General features: G+C 50.7%; 1 protein-coding gene across 1 annotated transcript in view; it reads right to left on the bottom strand.

Moving 5' to 3' along the window:
- ANO1 (anoctamin 1) overlaps window positions 1-22,458 on the bottom strand; it is a 96,378-nt gene extending 73,920 nt beyond the window's left edge. Inside the window, exons 1-2 of the mRNA XM_069066539.1 lie at window positions 22,237-22,458; window positions 2,965-3,279 (exon numbers count right to left, since the gene is read on the bottom strand). Coding sequence (XP_068922640.1) covers window positions 2,965-3,279; window positions 22,237-22,347 — 426 coding nt within the window. The 5' untranslated portion in view covers window positions 22,348-22,458. The remainder of the gene's footprint in view (window positions 1-2,964; window positions 3,280-22,236) is intronic.
- Between the last annotated feature and the right edge of the window lie 433 nt (window positions 22,459-22,891).

Raw genomic sequence — 22,891 nt, 5'->3', positions numbered from 1 at the left:
CTGGAATAAGATCCTGGACATAAGCATGCAGCATTGAAGGTAGGAGTGCTTCCATTCACAGAGCTCCCACTCGCATAGCTCACTCACATAGCCTGGCCAGCTTTTAACGGTCATGCCTTTAATAGGGTCTCTCCAAGTTCAAAACTGGGACAGGGTGTGCTTCCTCTCCCCCTTAAAGGCCAGCCTCCAAGGGCATAGAGTCCAGCTATTTTGGGTCTGGAGTATTCGGCACTTTCTAAAAATAAATTACTCCCATAATATAAACATCCAACATCCTATATGGCACAGCTTCAAAAAATGTCAGTTTTAGACAGGAAGAGGTATTTGGGTGGTAGAGTACGTCCATCTTCCCACTCATGGAGCCCCACTTCTGGGGCCCAAGCCCTCGGCCCTCAGTGTGCTAAGGCCTCCAAGTGCTTCCGTAACCAGAGGCCTTTGGATGGTGTTCACGATGGACTGCCGGACACCACCAGTATCCTGTGTCCTTGTGTGTAAAATGAGGACCCTGCATTTCCTCCTCGCTCTGCCTCTAGGAGCCTGGGACCTGATCCCCTGCAAGGGATGGGCCCATCTAACTTTTCATTCTGCCAGCTCCAAGGGCAGGGAGAAGAGTGCTCATTTCTGTCTTCCTGTTAATGTCCAGCATCAGGCTTTGCATACAGGTGCTTAATAAAAGTCTGATGGATTGGGTTGAATAATTGACTCATGCATCAGTGAGGGGGCCAACGCCACAGGTGCAGGTCCCATTCCAGGGGCCCCCAATGTCCCTTGTCACTGATCTCAGCACTCCTTTTGTTCTATCCACCAGACCTGTCCCAAGAGTCACAAGGGAGCCACGCCCTTGCCCTTGTGGCTAGGTACAAAGGCCACGGTGCATGGAGGCTTGGAACCACCACTGTAACACAGGCATCTTCCCATGATGCTCAGTAAGTATTAAGAGGGGAGGGAAGGAAGCAATACATCACCCCTACTCTCTAGGCTCAGCAGAAGAGAAGAGGGCCAACCTGAGGCCTGGGGCAAAGCTCCCTCTAGGGTGACAATCCCACCTGGGTAGATTTTGACAGTTGGGTTGGCTTTTGTTTGTTTTACTTTAATTTCTATTTCTTCCTCTTTTACTGACTTGACTTTCTTTCTCTTTCCATCTCTTGAAAAGAAAAGAGTAGAAGGTAGGCATTGAATGTCCTTTTCTCCAAAGGACCTGACAGATGGGTCTTGGTGAGGCGAGGTCTCTGACGAAGTCAGCTCCTCTCTGCCCTTTGACATGGGTCAGAGTAACCGTCCCTGGTAATCACCCTAGCTCCAGCTCCTGCACCCCTCACATATTCCCCATCATCCAGGGAGCCTTTTAAAAGATTCTGGCCTGGGTTTGTTTGGTTGTGCAGACGGCAGCTATGCACTGTTCTCTACAGCAGACCCACCTTTGGGGGTGAAGTTCCACTGGGACATAGGATAACTGTCCTTGAACCTTGAACCATGAAGCATCCTGCACACCAGATTAGGGGAGGTTGAAAAAATTGAGACCAGCATCAGGAGCATTAAAGTATCTGACAACTCTTTAGTCATAGCCATGTTTAGTACACACCCAAGAGACATGTCCAAGTGGCCACGAGGCAGGCTTGAGGAGCAATCCCCAAATAAATTGGATTCATTTCTTTGGAATGGAAAAAACGCTTTGCCTTGAACTTAGCTCCCTCAGGGCTGTGCCCATTTAGAATCTTATTTAGAACTGCTGGGGGGGGGGGGGGAGGCTGATTGCTGAGGTGTGCGCACACACCTGGAGTCACATCCTGTCATGTTTGATGATACCAGGGATCTACACCAACAGCTACAGTACTCAGCATAAAATTGCTGCCACCCAAACTGTTTCCCCCAAACCTTCTCAACCCTTGTTTTCTGACAGTTTGTCAGAATTTTACCCAAATGTGATGCCTCAGTTTGAGAAGGGTGCTTTTCATCACCTTGGCCACATCCAATGGTCGCTCTCTGGCCAGGGTCCCCCTGAGGTCTCTCCTCTCCCTCCTCCCCCTCCCCACTCCCTCCTCATTCTCAATCAGTCACAGAGTCTTGTTAATTTCTCCCCTCCCCTAGTCTAATTGCTTTTCTTTCCATTCATAGGCAGCCTCATCCCCTCTCACTTGGACTACAGCAATCACCTCTTAAGTGGCCTCCCTGCTTCCAGGCTGCTCCCAGGCTGCTCCCTTTCCAATCCTGCCTCCCTACAGCTACCAAAGCCGTCTCTCAACTGTATCACTCCCCTACATAATTAATAAAATGCCTGTTGACTTAAATTGGATTCATTCTTTCTTGCCAGCTAAATATGAAGTGGATCTGAACCCAAAGCCAATCTCCCAGAAGTCCCTAGTCCTCAGCCTCCCTGATGCTTTCTCTGCACAGCACCTTTCTTTAGCTGTTCATTCTCACAAGCTCACAGAATCCCAGAACTCAGCTGGGGACATCCTTTGCATTTTTCAGAGACCCCATGCCCAGGTGAAGGTGACTGCCTCACCCAGCAAGCTAGTGTAGATGACAGAACACCCAGCCTCCTGCCCCTCTCCCTTCCCTCCAGCAGTAGCTGTCCCCTGTTCCTTCAATTAAGCAGGGCTATGGCAAAAGGGCAGGGGGGGGAGGGGGAGAAAAATTAGGAACTTGTGTCATGGAAAGGTTATTGTAGTGTTAGGAAGAAGGAAGCAGTTAGTTGACTGTGCTTGGTTTGAAAGTAGACAGGGAAGGAGGGACAAGCCTGAAAATGTGTTCAGTTCTGAGTAGAGTGTGTGCCTTGGTCCTTGCCTTGGGTACCCCTGGATGGAGCAAGATGTTAATAGTGAGAAAATAAATCTTCCCAGTCCTCCCCATCTAAAAATCAGACTTGACTCTACTGCTGGGCTTCCCAGCAGCTGAGCTCTGGCCTCCCCTCACCCTTGCATGTGCCCACCAGGCACACTGATTTAGGGAAGACATAATTACATCCTCATCTTTCTCCAGCTCCAGTCCAGCCTCCAGGAGGTTGGTCTCATATTCTTCCCGGCGGAATCGCTTGTCATCCTCATGATGGTCAATCTCGCCTGTGTCCAGGGGCCCGTCCTTGCCAGGCAGAGGCTCCTGCTTGAGACTCTGGGCCCCCAAGGAGGGATCCACATGGAGGACTCGGGCCAGGATGTTGTGGCCTGAGGACCTCTTGTAATTGTAGACAAGGATGTAGTCCACTTTCCTCTGGCCATCTCGAAAATAGATGCCATACTTGCAGTTGGCATCAGGGTCCACAGTCAGTGAGTTCAGTAGCTGCAGAGAAAGGAAAGAAAGGTCATCGGTCATGGCACTCTACAATCATTTAAAAGGAAACAGATTGTAACAAGAAATGATTTGTGTCTCTGGAGAAGAGACCCCAGAAGGCAAACTCTGGAGGGCAGAACTTTCTTATTTTTAGTCCTATCTCCCAGAGACAGCAATAAAGGAATCACATTGTAGAAGCTTATGTAGACACAGTTAAAATATAGAAGCTATGTAGATACAGTTACATTGTAGAAGCTCATATATACAGTTACATTGTAGTAGCTTGTACAGAAAGTTACATTGTAAAAGCTTGTATATAAAGTTACACTGTAGCAGCTTATATAGATAGTTACATTGTAGAAGCTTGTATAGAAAGTTACATTGTAGAAGCTCATATATACAGTTACATTGTAGCAGCTTATATAAACACTGTTGCATAAGTGGATAAGCGTGCTGGGCCTGGAGTCCGGAAGACCCCAGTTCCAATTTGACCACATTCACTTATAACTGTATAACCCTGGGGAAATCCTTTAATCCTGTTTGCCTCAGTTTCCTCATCTGCAAACTGCTCCATTATCTCTTCCAAGAAAACCCCAGATGGGCTCATAAAGAGTTGAACATGGCTGACAACAAAAGTCAAGCAGGTCTGCAAAGTCAGGCACCAATGTGGTGGGCCCCAGGGACCAGGGGACCAAACTTCCAGGGAAGGAGGTGACTGGGCCAGGCTGGAGCCACAGCAGACCAAAGCTTCCACACCAGTCAGCAGTGGGATCAAGACCATGAACAGCTGCCTCACTTCTGGTCTGGATGACATAGGGAGATCAAATCTCTTTTGCATTTCCTTCTCAGGGCCAACTGTCCTCTCCAGCAGAATGTAAGAGCTAGGAGGGCAGGGACTGTTCCTTTTCAGTCCCCCTAGCACAGTGACAGATCCACAGCAGGTGCCAGATGAGTCCCTGATGAATTAACCTGAGTAGCTACTCCATGAATTTTCAGCTGAAAAGTGAAAGGTAAGATTGCTTATTGGCCACCTCCAATGCTAAAGGAGTCTAGGACCTGGAGAAAGGAAAGTCCCTGAGGACAGTAACTGATTTCATGGCTATCTTGGATCCTTGGAACCTAATCAGCATCTGGAACATAGTAGGCTCTTTTGACTGATAAGCCTGGAACATAGTAGGGGCTTACTAAATGCAACAGTCTATGTGACACTGTAGAGAGACCAAGGGATGGGCTGGAAATGAGGTGAATTGACTTCGAGTCTTGGCCAGACTCTTCATTCCTTTTGGCCCAAGGCCACTGACCAACCCCCCAGAGTGGAGATGAGGGGATGGTCAGGGGCTCTCAGATTTCTACTAGGAAGGTTCTGATCCCACCAGAAAGGAACTGGTTGAAGCCAGCAGGAAGGAGGCACTCACCAGACCTAGGGAATTAAACAATTGGTCTGATCTACCTTGTGCTGCACTGGGGCTTGGGTTCCAGCTCTGTCGCTCGCTAAGTGGACAGACCCTGAGGAGCACCAGGCTTGGAGCTGACCCCACTTTGGATTCCTGACAAGGCCAAGGAGGCAAATAAGAATCCTGAGCCTGCTTCTTGGGGGTTGGGGTGGCTGTGACAAGGCCAACGAAGCGAATAAGAATTCTGAGCCTGCTTCTTGGGGGTTGGGGTGGCTGTGACAAGGCCAACGAAGCGAATAAGAATTCTGAGCCTGCTTCTTGGGGGTTGAGGTGGCTGTGTACAGAGAGCATCAGGATACAACATTGGGTGTAAAAGCAGGTTGGCACCCAGGGGATGTACAAGGCCAACCAAGGTGCAGGTTGCCTTTGAACCTGCCTTTCTGGTTCTCCAAAGGGATTCTGAGGAGAAAGATCAAGTAAGCACTTCTACAAGGCTTTCAAGTTTGCAAAGCCCTTTCCCATTTGAGCCTCACAACAACCATGGGAGAGAGGAGTTGTGATTATCCCCATTTTACAGGTGAGGAAAGTGAGGCAGGTGGTAGAGTAATGACCTGCCCAGGGTGACACAGCTAGGAAATGACTGAGGTTGGGTTTGAACTCTTCCTTGTCTTCCTGATTCCCAGCCCCACATTCAGGTGCCCAGATGTGCTGAGTCACAACTCGTGATTTTGGGGGGGGGGGGTGGTGTATAAGGTGCTATAATGGGAATTCTTCTAATTGCTAGCTTTAGATGGCTCACTGTTGCCTCATTCAATTTTCTTCTGAGTGGGTTAATTAATCTTAATATAGAGCAGCCTGCTCTCTCTGAAGACATCTGGGCTGTCGTCCTGACCCTGGGATTAATAGCATTCTGTGCAGGCATTTCTCACTCTGACTATCTCTCCAAGTAGATGCAGCACCATCTGAGAAGGAATCAACCCAGAGCAAGGATGAAGGGGGCCACTGTCTCTCTCTCTCTCTCTCTCATACATACATACACACACACACACAAACACACACAGCCTGGACCCAGGCCACAGGGCTGGGCTCTACTCCTGCTTAGCTGGTGCCTCTTCCCATGTGCCCCAGGACAGCTTTCCAAGGCTCTGCCCAGATTTAAAATGTCACTGGGCATTTTAGGAGATGGGACCAGGTGCCTGATCCTGCCATGGATGCCCTAGGGCATTGGTCCCAATGATCCCTCCCTGGGTGACCTTGGCAAGTCCCTTCCAGCTCCAAGCCTCAAGCTGGAAGCTTTAGGGCTCATCTGATCCAATATCTGCTTTTTTTTTTTTTTTACAAAGGAGGAAACTGTGGCACAGAGACAGAAAGGGACTCATCCAAGGTCACACCATGGGTGACAAAGTGAGAATTCAAACATAGCCCAACTTGAAATTCAGGCATCTTTTCCCCAACCTCCTGAGTTAGAAGAGATCATTTCAAAATGCCTGCCTGGTCTAAGGCCAAGGCACAAATCAATATTAAGACTTATTTCATGCAAAATTCTGGAAATTTACAGAGCAAGAATTCCAGAGTCTAAAACTGGATGGGGCCTTGGATATTCTGTATTATGTATCCTAATCCCCTGAAACACGAGGAAACTGAAGTCAGGTGGCACAGGACTTGGGGCTACAGGTCTTAGGTTCAGATTCTGACTTGGCTTCTCATTACCTTGGTGACCTTGAGTGAGTACTTTAAGCTTCTAGGCCTCAGTTTCCTCATCTGCAAAATGAGGGAATGGGACCACTGAGGTCTTTTCTATGGGACCCAGGTGGGGAAAGGGACTTGACCAAGGTCACACAAGTGGTAAGCAGCTGATTACAAAGAAAACTTCTGATGAATTTCCTCCTTAGAGGCAGCTACTACATGGAAAAGGTGGCCTCAAAGGGAGGAAACAGGATTTAAGTGCCTGCTATGTGCCTGATGCTTTGTTAAGAACTTTACAATTATGATCTCATTTGATCCTCACAACAATCCTGGGAGGTAGGTGCCCATTTTACAGTTGAGGAAACTGAGGTAGATGTGTCTGAGACTGGACTTGAATTCTCCTCTTCCTGACTTCAGGCCCAGCACTCTATTATCGTACACTGAGAACAAGGACAAGCTCAGCTCAGCCTCCCTCTCCTGTGGGAGGGGCATCCCCAAGGCATTACTATTCTCTCCCTCTACACCCCATGCTACCTTCTGTTTATCTGCCACCAGTCATTCCCCTCAGCAGAATGGAAGCTCGCTGTGGGCAGGAAGTACTTCTCTTTTTCAGTCTCTGTATCCTGATGCCTAGTGCGTTAGTTAGGATTTATGAAGTGTGTTGAATTGCACTGAATTCAATGTGGGAAGGACAGGAAATACATCACAAGTTTGCAATTTTAAAAAGAAAATTGGGGGGAGGGGAAGCCTAGCAGGTAGAGGGGAGTGCAGGTCAGCCCTGGGACTCAGGGCTCTATGATTCAGTCCTGCTTGTAGGTGACTGCCTTCCCCCCAAGAAGGACAGCTCCTTCCAGACTGGTGCTGTCTGTGCTAATGGCCCATGTGCTGTTCAGAGCCCAGCCCAGTGCTCAGCCCACAAATGCCACTCAACAAAGGCTATAAATAAAGGGTCATCAGAAATCTCAAATAAGAATGTGCCAAGTGTGAGCTCAGATACACAGAGGAGAAACCAGAGCACAGAGCAGGTCCCCAGCATGGCTGGGGCCCTGGTCCACTGATCCCACCCATGTGAACGTAGCCTTCCGGTGACTGAGGTCACCCTAACCACCCAAGATGGAGAGAGGATGAAGCCCTGTCTCGTGGAGGTGCTGACACTGGCCATCCCAACAATCTTCCAAAAAAATAGCCCCACCATTTTTTACCTTTTACAGATGGAGAAACTGAGGCTTAGAAAGGTTAATGGGAATGAAAGAAGAAAAAGAAAAATCTGTTTTGGAGCAAAAGGAAGAGTTTGAATCCCTGCTCTGCCCCTTACTTCCTATGGAACCTTGGGCACTTCTCTTCCCATCTCCAGGCTTCAGTGCTGGCTTCATACAATGAAGGTTCTGGAGCACAGTGCCTCCAGGGGCCCCTTCTAGCTTGAAATCCACCAACCATGCCCACCTGCCTCTCTCTGGCCCCAGCTACCTCACCATGGCCTCTGACATCTCTCCCTACATAAGGTCCAGGATTTCCTGACCTGGGTCCAATTCAACAACCATTTATTAAGCACCAACTATGGCAAGCACTGTGCTGGTCTCTGGAGAGATTGACAATAATGGAAATGAGTCCCTGCCCTCCAGGAGCTTACATTCTCTGGAGAGAAATAACATGCCCAGAGAAATTAATCATGACATATACAAAACAAAACCAAAGCAATTCTGAGGCAAGTGCTGCTGATTGAGGGAGCTGGGCCTCAGAGACAGCTCAATTCTAGCAGGGGGAAGTGAAGAGGGAGGGCACACCAGGCATGTAGCATGGCGTGGGAAAAGGCACAGAAGTGGAAGACAATGAAGACAGGGACCTCCACAAGAAGGCCAGTTTGCTGGAATGTAGAGTATGTGAAGGAGAGAACTGTGCCCTAAACCTGGAAACCCAGTCATGACGGGCTTTCAGAGTCAGACAGGGGGCAGCTAGGTGGTGGAGCGGATAGCACACCAGGAGGGCCTGAGTTCCAATTCAACCTCAGTCACTTACTCCTAGCTATGTGACCCTGGGCAAGTCACTTAACCTCCTACTGCCTCCCCCCAAAATAAAATCAATGGAAAAGTTTCTGCTTGGGTCTAGAGTCCATAGGGAGCCCTAGAAGGTTCTTAAGCATATGGTCTAACTTGTTTTAGGGAGATTATTTTGCATCTGTATGGAAGATGCATTGAAGTGGGAAGAGACTGGAGGTAGGAAAGGCCTCAGAAGAGAAGGCCAGTGGAGTGGGCCAGGACAGGTGAGGGGACCTGAGCTGGGGTGCTGGCTGGGAGTGGAGAGAGGAGGAAGGATAGAGGGACCAAACTGCTGATGGCTCTTTGCCCCCGCTTCCTGCCCTGGCTGAACTAGCCAGTCGAGCTCCAACAGAAATGGGGTGCCTAAACCACCCATCAGGATCCCTGTGGGCTCTAACACGTGGTGGTATCTGTGGCTTATTATTTATTTTGTTATTTTTTCTTATTTTGAGAAATGTTTCCCAATAGCATTCTAATCTGGTTCCACCACAATGGGGAGTATTCAGGCCACACACCTGCCATTTTCAACATAAAGGCCTCCCCAGCTCTATGATGTGACATGACTTGTCCAGGGTCACTCAATAGTAACAGCCCCACAATTGGGACCTGGGCTTTCCCTGACCCTAAGCCCAGGGCTCCTTCCACAGACACTTGACTGCCTTTCTGAGAAAGTCTGCAGGGATGAGAGAGTCTGGAAAAGGGAGGGAGACCGCAGGTGATGGGAGCCAGAGGTTCAGGCAGTCCTGCTGAGAGCTGGCTTGAGGTCCAGCTGGGGCCAGCAGCAATGCTCGGGAACCCCTTCTGAGCCCAGTGCCCAGGGCTCAGCCATATTGAGATTGCCACCAATGCCAAGAAGTGATGCCTGGTGCCGGCAGCTGGAGAGGGTCTTGGGCACTTTTATCTGCTTAGATTCATGGGAGGTTTGATCCAAAGTCTGAGCCACAGAGACTGGACCTTCAAGATATGAGCTTCCGGAAGTAGGAGGCTGACCCACCTGTCACAGCTCTGCTCTCATTGGTGAGGGCTGGACACAGGCCCCCATAGGCAGGCTGCCAGGATGAACCCTGCCCTGGCACAGGATGTGGGACATGCAGCAGGTGCTTAATACATGCTCACTCACTCACTTGTTTTTTGAAGACAGAGTTCCTGACAGTACCCACCATCTCTTATCTCCCACCTGTGCACCTCTGCGCTGGTGGTCCCTCATGCCTAGAATACTCTGCCCCTCCCCTCCAGCTATTTGCTCTCCCTGGCTTCTTTCCAGACTCAGTTCAGCTCCCACCCTCTGAAGGAAGTCTTTCATGCCTCAGCCCTCCACCCCCGCCCCAGTTCCTAGAGCCTTCCTTCCCCCTGTGGTTTCCCCTGTTGCTATATGAGCTCTAGGAGGGTAGAGAGATGGAGTTTTTGTTCTCCTTTGTATGGCCAGGAGTTAGCAACAAGTGTTGGGCAGACTGTAAGCACTCATTCAAAATACTTGTGAAGTGACTGACTACAGCAAAACAGCCTAACAGAATGGTTACAGCAAGCTCTGGGTTTGAATCCTGCTGCAGGCACTTAATGACCTTTCAACTCTAGGCAAGTCACTTAATTTGTCTGACTCAGTTTCTCCATCTATCACGTGGGGATAATAGCACCTCCCTTCCAGGGCTATGGTGAGGATTGACAGAAAGGTCAGCTATTCTCATCCCATAAATGGCATCTGAGCATTCCAGGCCTGGAGGAATTTGTGGAATTTGCCCAAAGTCTTCCCCAGGTGGATTCCAGCCCCTCCTAGAATGCCTTCTAGGGTCCCTTTCCTCTCCGGGAGACACTCCTTCCTTTCCAGTCCCACTAATCAGGGCTGAGGTCAGTACAAGGTGCCTGCACACAAGAACTCCTGGGATCCCCAGCCTTGGTGAGGGGGCAGCTACAATCATCACCACGCCCATTTTATAAGCAGGTAGAATGTTCTTTGTCACAGGGTTCCTAAGTGCGGGAGGCAGGAAGATTCCAACTCTGGTCTCCCTGACTCTAGAACCAGTAACCACTGGGGAACCCTACCACCTCTGTGGGCCCTATTAGCTCTGGCCCAGACTATTTCAATAGCTTCTTTACAGGAGCCTCCAGTCTTCAGTCTTGGCCCCTCTGGGCCCTTCCTGCACCAGACGTCCATCCCCTCATTCTGATCCACCCTCCTCTCCTCTCATGTAGTGCCTCCTCTCCATTCATCTTCCACCCAGCTGTGACAATCACCTCCCTAAGACACAGGCCTGTCTATGGCCTTCCCTGGCTCAGAGCTGCCCAGTGTTTCCATTAGTGCTATTGGAAGAAAATGCGCAGTCAGCCTGGCGTTTCAAGCCTGGCCCAAACAATGCCAGCTCTCACTTTTCCTTCACCTTAATACTCTTCACTTCCTGGAGTTCCAGCTCAAATGTCTGTTAGCTGCTCTCTCCATTTAACACGCAGCCTCTTGCCTTGCCTAATATACACAGTTACCTTGAGTAACTGGGAGCTCTGGGGACCTTCTACCACATGTGTGGGAGACCCAGGCAGAAGCCACATCTGAGCAAAGGCTTCTCAAAAGTAACTATGGGAGAAGATGACAAAAATGAGTCAGAAGAGCCCTGGCTTTGGGGGACGCTCCTGAGATTGGCTCTGCTTCCTCCTGCTGCTGCCACTGCACTTTGGGCTTCGGGGCCCTGGGCTGCTCTCCCTCCTTCCCTTTCCCTCCCAGCCTCGCTTGACTTCCTAGATTTGGTATGTGCTCATTCCTGAAATCAGCTTCCATTTCCTTATCTATGAACATGGGTAATGGCTCTTTCCCCAAACAGGGACCCGCTTCTGAGGGCTTTGTCTCCCTAAGACCTAGAAGTCTGCCAGAAACATTGTAGGCCCTGAGTAAATGTCAGCTGAATGGACCTGGGGATCCCAACTGCCTGTGGGACAGTGTCCACACTCTCATACCTGGCACCCTAGACCCTGTACAATCTGACTCCAACCTGTTTATGTCCCAGCACTAACAAGCTGTCCCATTTCCAATGCATGTCATAACTTCTTCATAAAAGCCTTTCAGCACAGGACAGTACAAGGACTATGGGACCCATTTCATAGGTGAGGAAAGTGAGGCTCATAAAAATTATAACTTGCCAATGGTCACCCAGCTACTTGTGTTAGTTAGGGCTAGAACCCAGGGCACCTGACTGTACATCATGAACACTCCATGAAGGCTGGTCCTCTAAGACTGTCGAGCTCTTCCTTACCTCTCCCATCTGGTCCCTGGGTTTCATGTGGAGGATTCAAACCCAAGTCTTCCTGATTCTAAGTCTAGTGCTCAGCCCACCAAAGCCATCTACCTAAGATGCAACTATGTCTGAATTGGAACCCAACTCCTCTGACTCCAAATTCAGTTCTGGGCATTGTGCCCAAATTTATTCCTGTCTTGAGCTATCTTGTTACTGGTCTAGTGGAGAGAACACTGAGTTGGGGGCCAAAAGTCTCCCCAAGGTTTGAATTCAGTGGCTGCTAATTCCACCTGTGAGACCTTGGCTAAGTCCCTTTCTGTCTCTGGGCCTTTGTGTGCTCCTCAGTGAAATGAGGGACCTGGAGGGTTCCCTCCTGTTCTGTATCCTATGACCCTCGAAAAGTAAAGATTTCAAAGCAGGGGAGTGAAGCTTTTGAAGCTGGGCACAAGGAGAGAGCTGTTAATGCTGTCTTGGTATTTCCCATTAGGCCTCGGGGGAGGAAGTCAGGTAGAGCAGGGCAGTCCTGTAAAGGTACCTGGAAAGTTCTTGGAAGGGACACTGGAGGCCATCAAAAATCCAGCATTTATGAAGCACCTACTGTGTTCAAGCTCTAGGCTAGGCCCTGGGGATACAGACAGAAAGATGGGACACTCCACTCCACCATCTGGTCCAAGCCCCTGCCTGCAGCCAGTGAGTGAATGAGTGCATCCCTCGAGAAGAGATCAAGCCCAGGCCTGAGGGGCCATAAGCTCAGAAGGATACTTGACCTCTACACCAGAGGAAGCTGGGCACATAGGAACATGAGCTGGGCTGGGCTTTAAATCTTGCTGGCTTTGTGACCCTGCATTCCCACACTGCGCCTCCTCTGTGCCTCAGTGTCTGTAAAATGAGGGCCAGTGCTTCCCTCCCAGGATGGTTGGGGAGAAAACATTCGTAAGCCCTGAAGAGCTATGGCTATGGGGAAGAGAATGGTCATCCTTATGATGGTGGCAGTGTGTAGCAGGGAACGGGGAGAGCTAGAAGCCAGCCATGAAGCCTCAAGGGTCCTACCATAAAGTACAACTGCCCCAGAGAGCCTCAGTTTCTTAATATATACTGTAAGATGAATAATGCCTTGGGGCGGCTAGGTGGTGCAGTAAATAAAGCACTGGCCCTGGAGTCAGGAGGACCTGAGTTCAAATCCGACCTCAGACACTTAATACTTGCTAGCCGTGTGACCTCGGGCAAGTCACTTAACCCCCAATTGCCCTGCCTCCCCCCCTCCAAAAAAAGCAACCAAAAAAAAAGGGATTAATAATGTCTCAATCATGTCATGTTTGCTAATGTGGAAATATTTAACTTGATTGTACATGTACAGCCTATATCAGATTGCTTGAGGAGGATAGAAGGGGGGGAGAAAAAATTTGGAATTCAAAATCTTATAAAGTGAATATTGAAAACTATCTTTATATACAATTGAAAAAAAAATACTATTAAGTGGGGGGAAAAAACAAAGTTAAAAAAACTCATGCCATGTTTGGGAAGCTAGGGGGCGCAGTGTCCACTGTGCCTGGAGTCAGGAAGACTCATCTTCCCAAGCTCAAATCTGACCTCAAACACTTCCTAGCAGTGTGACCCTGAGCAAGTCACTTCACCTGTAAAAAGAGCTGAAGAAGGAAATGGCCAACCCTTCCAGTGTCTGCCAAGAAAACCCCCAGTGGGGCCGCAGAGAGTCAGACACAACTGGAATGACTCGGTGATGAAAAGCCACGGTCAGCTGGAGGTGCCACTTTAGGAAGAGCCACCTGTTGGGCATCTTGAACTAGGGGCTACCTCCACTACCATCAGAGGTACCACTGTGCTCCCAGCTCCCCAGGTCTGCCTCGTTGGTCTCCAGATCCCTTCAACACTCAGTTACAGCATCACAGGGTGAAGCTTCCCCATTCTGAGACATCCGATCTAGAGTGGCTTCAGCATCCACTAGGCCCAAGTTTAGAAGTCACCTGACCTTAGCAATGGAGACCCTCCCCAGGGCCACCTCAGCACAAGGCATGCCAAATAAGGGCAAAGCCGCCTTCCTGGCCTTGAGCTGGACACCCACGTTTCCCTGTTCTTTGTCTCCAGGATAGATTCCCGCGCTTAGATTGTGAGCCGGCCTCCCTACCAATGAGAGTGAAGGCCAGTTGGGGGTTGGGGTTTCTGCGTTAGGGGGTATATAACCCTGGGCTTGCTTCCACATGTTGCACTCCTTGGCAGATGCTATTTGAGTGACAGGGGCAGGACCTTTTCTCATGAGAAAGAATAAAGACCTTTTCTGATCTCAGACTGAACTCTTTCATCTCACACAACTGTGTGCAGCAGGAGCCCTGCCTTGTTTTCTCCAGCTGCTGGTGCCTTTCCCTCGGGGATGATCTCCCATCTGATGGGGTACCTGGGGTCTAAACCAATTTGTAAAACCAGTTTGTACAATTGTAACTGATTTACAAATTGGTTTAGACCCCAGGTACCCCATCACATCTATTCTGTCTGCTGCAGCTTGTGTCCATAGTGGGTACTATGGTCATCTCATCTCCTACATTAGGATGGGAGCTCCTGAGAGTCAAGGACTGTCTGGATTCCTCTGTCTATGACATTGCTTAGCACAGTACCTGGCATACACTCTCACTCACTACCCCATATCCAATCAGAAGCTAAATCCTGTCCTTTAACCTTCTACATCTGCCCTCTCTGACTCACCCTCCCCAGTCCAATCCACCCTCATCTGAGCTAGAGCCCAGGCCTGCCCTAGGGCTCCCTCTTATCTTCTTGAAGCCTGGCCTCTCCCACCTTTTTCAGCCTATGTTACTCCCCTTTAGAGAGCTAGCACTGGCCCTCGCCTAGACTGCAGCCACCACTCACTGCCTCCTCTTTGAACATCCGGCATTCCAACCTGCCCCCTCCATGATCTTAGATCTGTTTTGTAAATGCCGCCAGTCACCCCCAGCCCCATTCTAAGCTCTTGGAGGGCACCTGGCTTACAAGAGCTTACTGTTTGAAGCACTGGGCTAAGCTGATGAAGTGAGGAGTGTCCAGAGGAAGGTGACTGGGATGCCAAGGGCCCTTGGGGCCTGGCTATTATATGGATGAATAAAAGAAGGAGATGATTCATTTGGAGAAGAGGAGCTTGGGGTCAAAGGGGTCATAGTGATCAATGCCTTCAAGTGGCTTGGGGCAGTCAGGTGGAAGAGAGAGCAGCCTTGATTCTACTTGGTTCCCATGGCAGAACCAGCAGGGATGAGGGGAGGGGAGAGCAAAGAGGCAGATTTAGGCTTAATCAAAGGAAAAACATCCTGTAGGACTGCAGAGGGTGGCCTCAGTCAGGGCAGGCACTTCTTAAGCACCTGATCATGTGCTAGGCATATAAAGGAAGGCAAGCACAGTCCCCACTCTCAAGGAGCTCACAATCCAGTGGGGAAGTTAACCTGGAAATAACTAGGTAAATACAAGGCACACAGAGCAGATGAAGTTAATCTCAGAGGGAAAGATGACACCCTTGGGAGGGAGGGGGCAGGGAGCAGGGAGAGGCTTTTGGCAAAAAGAGATTTTCCTTGGGAAGGAAGACAGGGAAGCTGGGGGGCGGGGGGGTAGTGATGAGGAGGGAGGGAATTCCAGGCATGGAAGAAAGCCAGAGAAAATGCTGGGAGCTGAGGTAGGGTCTTGTGTGAGGAAGAGCCAGGAGGCCAGCATTAGGGGCCTGCAGAGAACTGGGGGAGGAAGGTGGAAGGTGGAAAAAGAATGGGGAGGTAGGAGGAGCCCAGGCTGGGAAGGGCTTTGAATGCCAAACAGAGGGCTTGAGATTTGATCCTGGAGTTGACCAAGCAGTTAGAGGTGGGGATGGAAGGATCAACCCCACACTTTAGGAAGATCCCTTGGTAGCTGAGAGGGAAAGGGAGTGCTCGGAGGAATCTGGGAGTAGGGGGACCCCCCAGCAGCTGAGAACTGATGAGGGTCTGCACCAGGACTGTGGCTTTGTCAGAGGACAGAAGGGAACTCATGAAAGGGATGGTACAAAGGGAAAAACAGTAGTGCCAGGCAACAAATAGCACTAGAGGTGTGAATGATGATGCCTGGTTTGTGAGGCAGAATGACTGGGACAAGGTCATACCCTCCACAGCAAAAGGGAAATTCAGACAGGGGGAGGAGCCTGGGGGGGGGGTAGTTCCTGAGCTCTGTGTAAGATGCTTCTAGCTTGTCTAGTCTAAGATGAACAGGTACCTGAGATTTGAGACTGGATAAAGACAGAGGATGGGGATGGCCACACATCAAAGGTCCACCCCCATTCACTGCAGGTCAGTGGCTGGACGAGTCCTTGCTGGCAATGCTCCAGAGATTTCTGGCAGGGCTGATGACCTCTAAGGCACTTTCCTGCCCCAAATCCATGAGCGATGGCCCAACCCTCAAGGAGCAGAACAGAAGGAACCACCAGCCCTTCCTGGACCTCTCTACCACAACAGTGCTGCCGCCCCTACCCCATCAGCCTGCTGGGCAGCTCTGCATGAGGCAGGGGCAGGTGGCCATGGACAGGATGGGAAGCTGGGTAGCCTCTCCCACCTTCAGCTGCCCAGGGACAAAGCAGCTGATGGAAGCCGTATGAACTAGAGGAAAGCCAAGCTCTCTTTCCAAGCTCTGTGGCTGGCCACTCCCCCAGGGTGCCACAAGCCTCCTGGGCCCCTAAGCTCTGAGAGCTTAGGCTAGGAGTTAGAAGAAACAGGTAGCAGAAGGAGGTGGCCCTCCCCCTGGGAAGCTGAATGCCACTGAGAGGATGTGAAGAGGAGGAGGGCTGATTGTGTCTAGGCACATGGATCTCCGCTGCCTTGGCAGGGGCCAGTGGGTTTCCATCAGATATTGGCATATGCTTGCATTGTTCACTTGATAGACAAAGCCCTGAACTTGAGTTGTGAAGATCAAGACTCCAATTTGGCACCTTAGAGTCCCTGGTTGTGTGACCCTAAACAAGTCACTTCACTTCTCAGCCTCAGGCTCAGGCTTCCCCAGTGAAATGGGAGAGGTGCCAGTGCATGTGTGAGCCAGCTGCAGGATATTGAAGGAGAAATAGAAGCAAAAGGTGCCATCAGGGGAGTGTAGGATGGTGGAGAGGCTGGACTGGTGGCCCCAGGGATGGACGGGTGGCCCCAGGGATGGACGGGTGGTCCAGGGGATGGACTGGTTGTCCCAGGGTGGCTCCCCATGGACAGGCCAAGGAAGCTCGAGTGTCCCAGAGAGCTCCCAAGTCAGTCAGCTCACAACATCACTGGAGCACGTGAGTCATCTTCAGAAAGAGCTAGCTCCCTCACACTGGGGGGATCCAATGAGAAGGAAGTGATCTATGAATGCTAAAGTGCTATAGAAACATGCCGTTGTGTGTTATTAGTGTAGGAAGAGAGAGGCAATGCAGCTTGGTGGGCAGTGCCACAGTTGTAACATTATTATTGTAGTAGAAGAGAGAGGCTTGGTGAAACCAGGAAGACCTGAATTCAAATCCTGTCTGACTCATCTTGGCCATGTAACCCTAGACAAGTCAGTCAGACTCTGAGTGTTCCCAAGCACAGGGGCTATGAAGGAAGGCCAAAGACAGTCCCTGCCTTCAGAGCTCACAGTCTAATAGGGGAGACACATAAACACCTTGGTGCAAACAAGAGAGGAGATAATCCACAGAGGAAAAGCTCTAATTGGCATTCAGAGGCAGGGAAAAGGTGACACTCTAGCTGGGCCTTGAAGGAAGCCAGGAGGTAGGAGGAAAAGTGGTCCAGGCAGGGGGCACAAGATCTGCTGTGGAGAGACGAGGGTCCTGGTGGGGGAACTGCAAGGAAGCCAGACCCCAGAGGGCATGGAGGGGAGGATGGAGGAGGACAGCCCCCAGCAGCCCTGGAGAGCCAGGTGGGAAGTGAAGAGGCCAGTGCAGGGCTGGACAAAGCAGAGGAAGGTAGAAATGGCAGGATTAGGCAACCCATTCTACATGGGAGGTGAGAGAAAGGATTGGAGAAGGATACTAAGGTGGCTTGGACAGCAGCTGGGCTGGCTGTAATGTGGGAGTGAGGAAGGAGGGAGGACGAGGAGGAAAGACCAGCTTAATACGGGAGCTTCTGAGCAAGAGGGCATCCAGTTGGAAGTGACCAGGAGGTGATAGGTTGGAGAGTAGAGGTCAAGGGAGAGGTGGGGGCTGGACAGATCTAATGGAGAAAATTGCCCCACTTTGAAATTCCCAAAGAAATCTCAGGTTTAGTCTGGAAGGAACCTCATCTCTAAGGGAAGAGAAAGTAATAGCAACATCTAGGGCTAAGAGACCCACTGGGCTCCATTCCACTTCTCGACTGCTCCCCTCCCCCCACCCACCCAAAGTGGGGAATGTTAAATACCTAGAGGAAGGGTGGCCTCCCTCCATTTGGAAGGGGCAGATGGTTTGTGGGGAGACACAAGACAAGGGTCCCAGCAGAGGAGGTGGGTTTGCCCTGAGATCCCACAAAAAAAGCTGTCCCTACCTCTGCCTGGAGGCAAAAGGAGACAATCCAGTCACCAAAGAGGTAAAGTGGCGACCAGAAAATCTGAGGCAGCCTGCCAAGTCTCCCAATGAAAGGTCTCTGTGGCACGGGTTTAGCAGGGACAAGACAGGCAAGGGGAGAGAGAGAGAGGAAAAAAAAGGACTAGAGAAGGACAGGGAGACATTGACAGATGGTTTCAGTAAAAGGAAGAGGAAGAGAAGGAAGAATGAGCGGGAGGTAGAAGGAAAAAAAGGAAAGGAAAGGGGTAGAAAGAAAATGAGGAAGAGAAAGGAACAGAGAGAGGGGAAGAAAAGGAGGGAGACTGAAAGAAAATGAGAGGGAGAGACCAAGAGGGAGGACAGAAAAGAACACACAGAGAGAACGAGACGGACGGGGAGAGAGAACATCATATGCTTCAGGGTTTTTAATTTTTAAAGACTGAAGAAGAAGCCTTGAAAGATTTATTAATAAAAAGATGGATTATGAAATGTGTCTGGGATTGCTCTAGCCCCTTGCAGGGGGTTGACTGGCTTGACCTCTGGGTCAGTTTCAGAGTTTGCCCTTCTCTCCCTGGGAATTTGGGAGAAAAAAGGTGGGACCTTTGACTATGTAATGGGGAAGGGGGACTCAGATCCCAACTCCTTCATCAAATCTAAGCTAAAGCAACATTTCATTTATTTCCTGAATTTGATTCAGGAAACACAGATTAAATGACTGCTCCTGCCAGGCCCTAGGGATACAGAAAGACAAGTTGCCACAGGGGCTGTGCTCTCTAGGAGCTCACAAGGGCTTGCCTTAATATAGTTTAAGGCTTAAAATCAATTTTCTCTCAACAACTACATGAGGTAAGAGGAGTAAATATTCTTTTGCCCAATTTACAGATGAAGAAACTGACCCTCAGAGCTGTAAAATGACCAGCCTAGTAAGTAAGTAATAGCTGGTAAGTGTTCAAGCCAGAAATCCCAATGCCAGGTCCAGGCCCCCCCCCCCCCCTGCCCCTTGCTGAAATGGGGCTTGTCTACCTGATATAAGGCAAGGAGAGACAAGTGCAGAGGGGAAGGTGGGAGCCAAGCAGCATAATGCTAAGGAGGGGAAGGTGAGTGAGAGCATGGCAGATTTCTTGGAGGAGGTGCATCAGAGCTGGGTCTTGAAGAAAGGAAAGTGACATGGGGAGTGGAGGTCATTCCATACAAAAAACCATACTGTGTAGTCAAAGGCTTGGAGGGGAGAAAGCACAACTCCAGCCAGAGGGGCCAATCCCCTGGGTTTGTCAGCTTTTGGAGTTCGAGGAAGGGAGTAGTAAGTCTGTGACCTAGGGAAAGTGAAATACCAGATAGTCAAGCTTTCTTTTTTAAAAGACCAAAACATGGTATTTGTTAAACTTTGGGGATGAAAATCTTTCTAAAAAGTCTCCCCCTGCAGCATCCTCTCAATCTTTCTGAATAGAGGACAATGAACAATCTAACCTTTTCTTGATGACTCATAGTTGTTGGTAGGGTGTAATCAATGATGATGTTACTTGTGGAAGGTTTTGAGGCTGACTAGGAGAGAAGAAAGGCAGAGAAAAGACTAGAAGCAGCTAGAGGGTGGGTCCATTGAACTCAGCCTCTCCGTGGTCCTCTTGGACTTTCTAATCTATTGTTGGCTAGGAAACCAGAAAACAAAACTTGTTAGGATCCTGTGTAAACAAAGAGTAAACAGGCTGAGTGAGGGCTCTTCAGTGAGAAAAGTGCATGGGCTTTGTGGCATCTTTTGGTTGCTCAGAAGTGTTTTTTTTTTTCTTTTCCTTCCATGTAATTGAGTCTACTAGATAGAGATGGTTTTTAGCTGTACTATCCACCTTCCTCTCCAGCTTCAGGGCACAAATTCTTCTGAGACTAATCCCCCTCCCCTCCAAAGAAAACACTCATGTCAGGTGTTCTTTTCAAAGATTGTCCACATGCTCTAACTCTTTCTTCCTGAAAGGCCATCATTTACAAATGTCCAAGTGTGAAGATCATGAGAGTTGGAGACAGAGAACCAGGGCTCAGATAAATTGATGGGGAGATGGGACGCAGACCTGCATTTTCCCACACATTTCAGCAGCACAGATCACAGGTATCTCACCTGATAGGTGTGGGAAAATTCAGGGTCCAGATCCCATTGCCCCGTCAGTACCAGGTCTTCTCCTGACTAGCATGACCATGACCTTGGGCAAATTGCTGCTTCTCTCTGGGTCTCAATTTCTTCTGTAAAGTGAGATCTCCAATGATCTCCAAAGTCCCTCCTTGTTTCAAACGATGTGCACTGATTCTCAACAACTCGAGAACATAACATGCAAAATTCTTATCACCCCCATTTTACTGATGAAGAAACTGAGGGCCAAACAAAGTAAATGAGCCTAAGATCACTTAGGTGGGAAAGGTGGGACTGAGGACTGGAACAAGCTGCCCAGTTCTGAAAGAGGGCCCTGTCACCTCATCTGGAATTGCCTTCTGGCCCGGATTCCCAGAGGATGTTGCTGTTACATAACTCACTCCCCCACTCTGATCAACTTTCCTCCACTCCGGCCTCCCCGAACTCCCTTCCAACATGTTGCTGCTCTTTTGTTTAGGGTGATTTTGTTCTTAGTTCCTGACCTAATCCTCTTCCCCAACTCCCCTGGCACCTTTTGGGAGGAAGCGGGGGACTCCTAATCACTGTCCTGTACACAGTAGGCATTTCATTAACAAGGGTTTGTTGGTTCCAACTGAATTGAACCATTGTGCTGTGAAGGAAAGTGCCTTGGATTTGGAGTGAGATTGACTTAGGAGACCTAAGGAAAGGCTCTCCCTGCATCAAGCTTTTTCAGGAGTAGAGAGGGCTGGCTGTAAATCTTTCCCCTGCTTTGATGCAGTTCCCCCGGGAGAACAACAAACTTGTGTGTGCCTCAGTTAGTCAAGCGGACTTGGCCACTTCTCTTGACGATTGGCTGAAATTCTCTAGTGAGCCCTGGAGCCTGGGTAGCTGGAAATAAGACCCCCAAATCGGAGGCACTAGGGAAGGCTGGCTCAGACCCCTTCGCAAAGGCAAAGGGAGTGTTTTGAAGACAGTTGTCTCTAACGAACTTTCTGCTCTCTCCATAGCAGCCCTGGGCCTCCTCCCTCACCACCCTGGGTCTGAGGGAGCTGCTGGCAGCCCTTGTAGTGCCCCTGCAGGGCAGGGCAGCCCCCAGAGAGCCACAGGGATAGAAACGCACACGCTCACTCAGTGCCCAACACCGCCCTCTGTGAGCTGGCCTCTGGGAGGAAGGAGTGAGTCCCTGAGGGGGCCGAGGCAGCCCTGAGTACAGTCGGGCTGCCAGTGCAGGCCGTATTCCCGGGAAGGGAAGGTACCTATTGGCACCCAGCAGCTGGAGGGAGGAGCACCAGCATCCCACTGGGAAGCCCCCGAGAGGTAATTGAGGGTCCAGCCCAGCCAGAGCGAACTCCACCCACACGGCAGCTGGGCAAGAGGGGCATGAAGTGGGGCCAGGCGTTTGGAAAAGGAGCAGAAGCTGCCACCCACTGTCCCCTAGGGCTTCAGGAAGGGAGGTGGAGATCAAGGAGGGATAAAGAGCCCAACAAAGAAGGAATGCCGGCCTCTCTTCAATAGAGTGGGGAAGAAACCGGGTGGGGGGAGGTCGCGCTGGCTGGGCTGGACGGGGGAGTGGGGGGAGGAGAGGGCCGCGGTGGTGGGAATCTGGACTTGCCAGTCCTAGCCTGCCCCCTCCCCTGGGGGAGCTTCTCTCCTTCCTGCCTACTTTCAGCCTTTCTGAGCTTTTCTCCTCCAGTTTCGGATAAGCTCGGACCCAGGACCGAAGGCTGCATCCTCCTACACCTCTGCCTTGGGGACTCTGAGCCGGACGCACCTTAGGGCTTCTCTATATCACAGCCTTTCGGGTCAAAGACAGGAAAATGAGGGCTAGACAGAGCAGAACCCCCGCCCCCAGATAGCCTCGGGAGCCCAAATTCGGACCCAGTCGGAGCACGGAACCCCGTGAGCAGTGCGCTCTTGGCCCGGCTTGCCCCAATTCGGACGGCTCCCTAACTTCACCTTCCTCTTGGCCGGGTCGCTGAGAGATGCGCTCCCACCCCGCGCCCGTCGCCCCCCACTCTGGGCAGCGCGCACTCACCGTGCCCTCGGACTGCAGGTAGCCCAGGTCGTCGATGGCACGAATGTTGATAATGTGCACTCCCCTGTCGGCCGCAGCGGGCAGCGACGAGTATTTTTCATTCACCCTCATGGCCTCGTAGCTCGGGATTTCTCCCAGACTGGCGAGGGACACGGCAGCAGGTCCAGGCGGCGCGGCCTCCCCATGCACCGTGCCGGCGTCTTCTGACCCCAGGAGAGAGAGAGAGAGAGCGCTCAGCGGGCTGTTAGCTTCAGTCCCTCCCTCCCTCCCTGCTCGCACTGGCTCCAGGCACCACCCCGCCCTCCAGTCTCCCCGCCCCTGCCCAGCCCAGCTGCGGGAATAGAGGGAGGGGTCCGCTTGCCGGCCAGCCGCCACACCATCCATCCTCCGGCTCTCTCGCCCGAAGAAAGTCCTGGCGCCTTTTCTCTCCCTCCAGATCTGGTTAGTCCCAAGGCTTCCTTCCCATAGTCACGCTGCCCTTCTCAGAATTTTCCTCATGGTTTTGGGCCCTGGTGTCCCTCAGCACGCCCTGCCTGGCTGCCTTCCCCCTTATCTGACAGCCTCGGCAGGCTCCTACCCAGTACAGCTCAACCCATCTGGGAAAGGGAAGAATACCCAGGCGCAAACTGGTTTCTCTTGGTCCTGGGGGGACACC

Source organism: Petaurus breviceps, unplaced genomic scaffold (genome assembly GCF_028583685.1).
Source record: "Petaurus breviceps papuanus isolate PSGF00001 unplaced genomic scaffold, PetGlider_PUasm1.0 90721, whole genome shotgun sequence".
Classification (NCBI taxonomy): domain Eukaryota; kingdom Metazoa; phylum Chordata; class Mammalia; order Diprotodontia; family Petauridae; genus Petaurus; species Petaurus breviceps.
The sequence above is the reverse complement of the archived record's forward strand: the minus strand, read 5'-3'. Positions and strand labels throughout refer to the sequence as shown.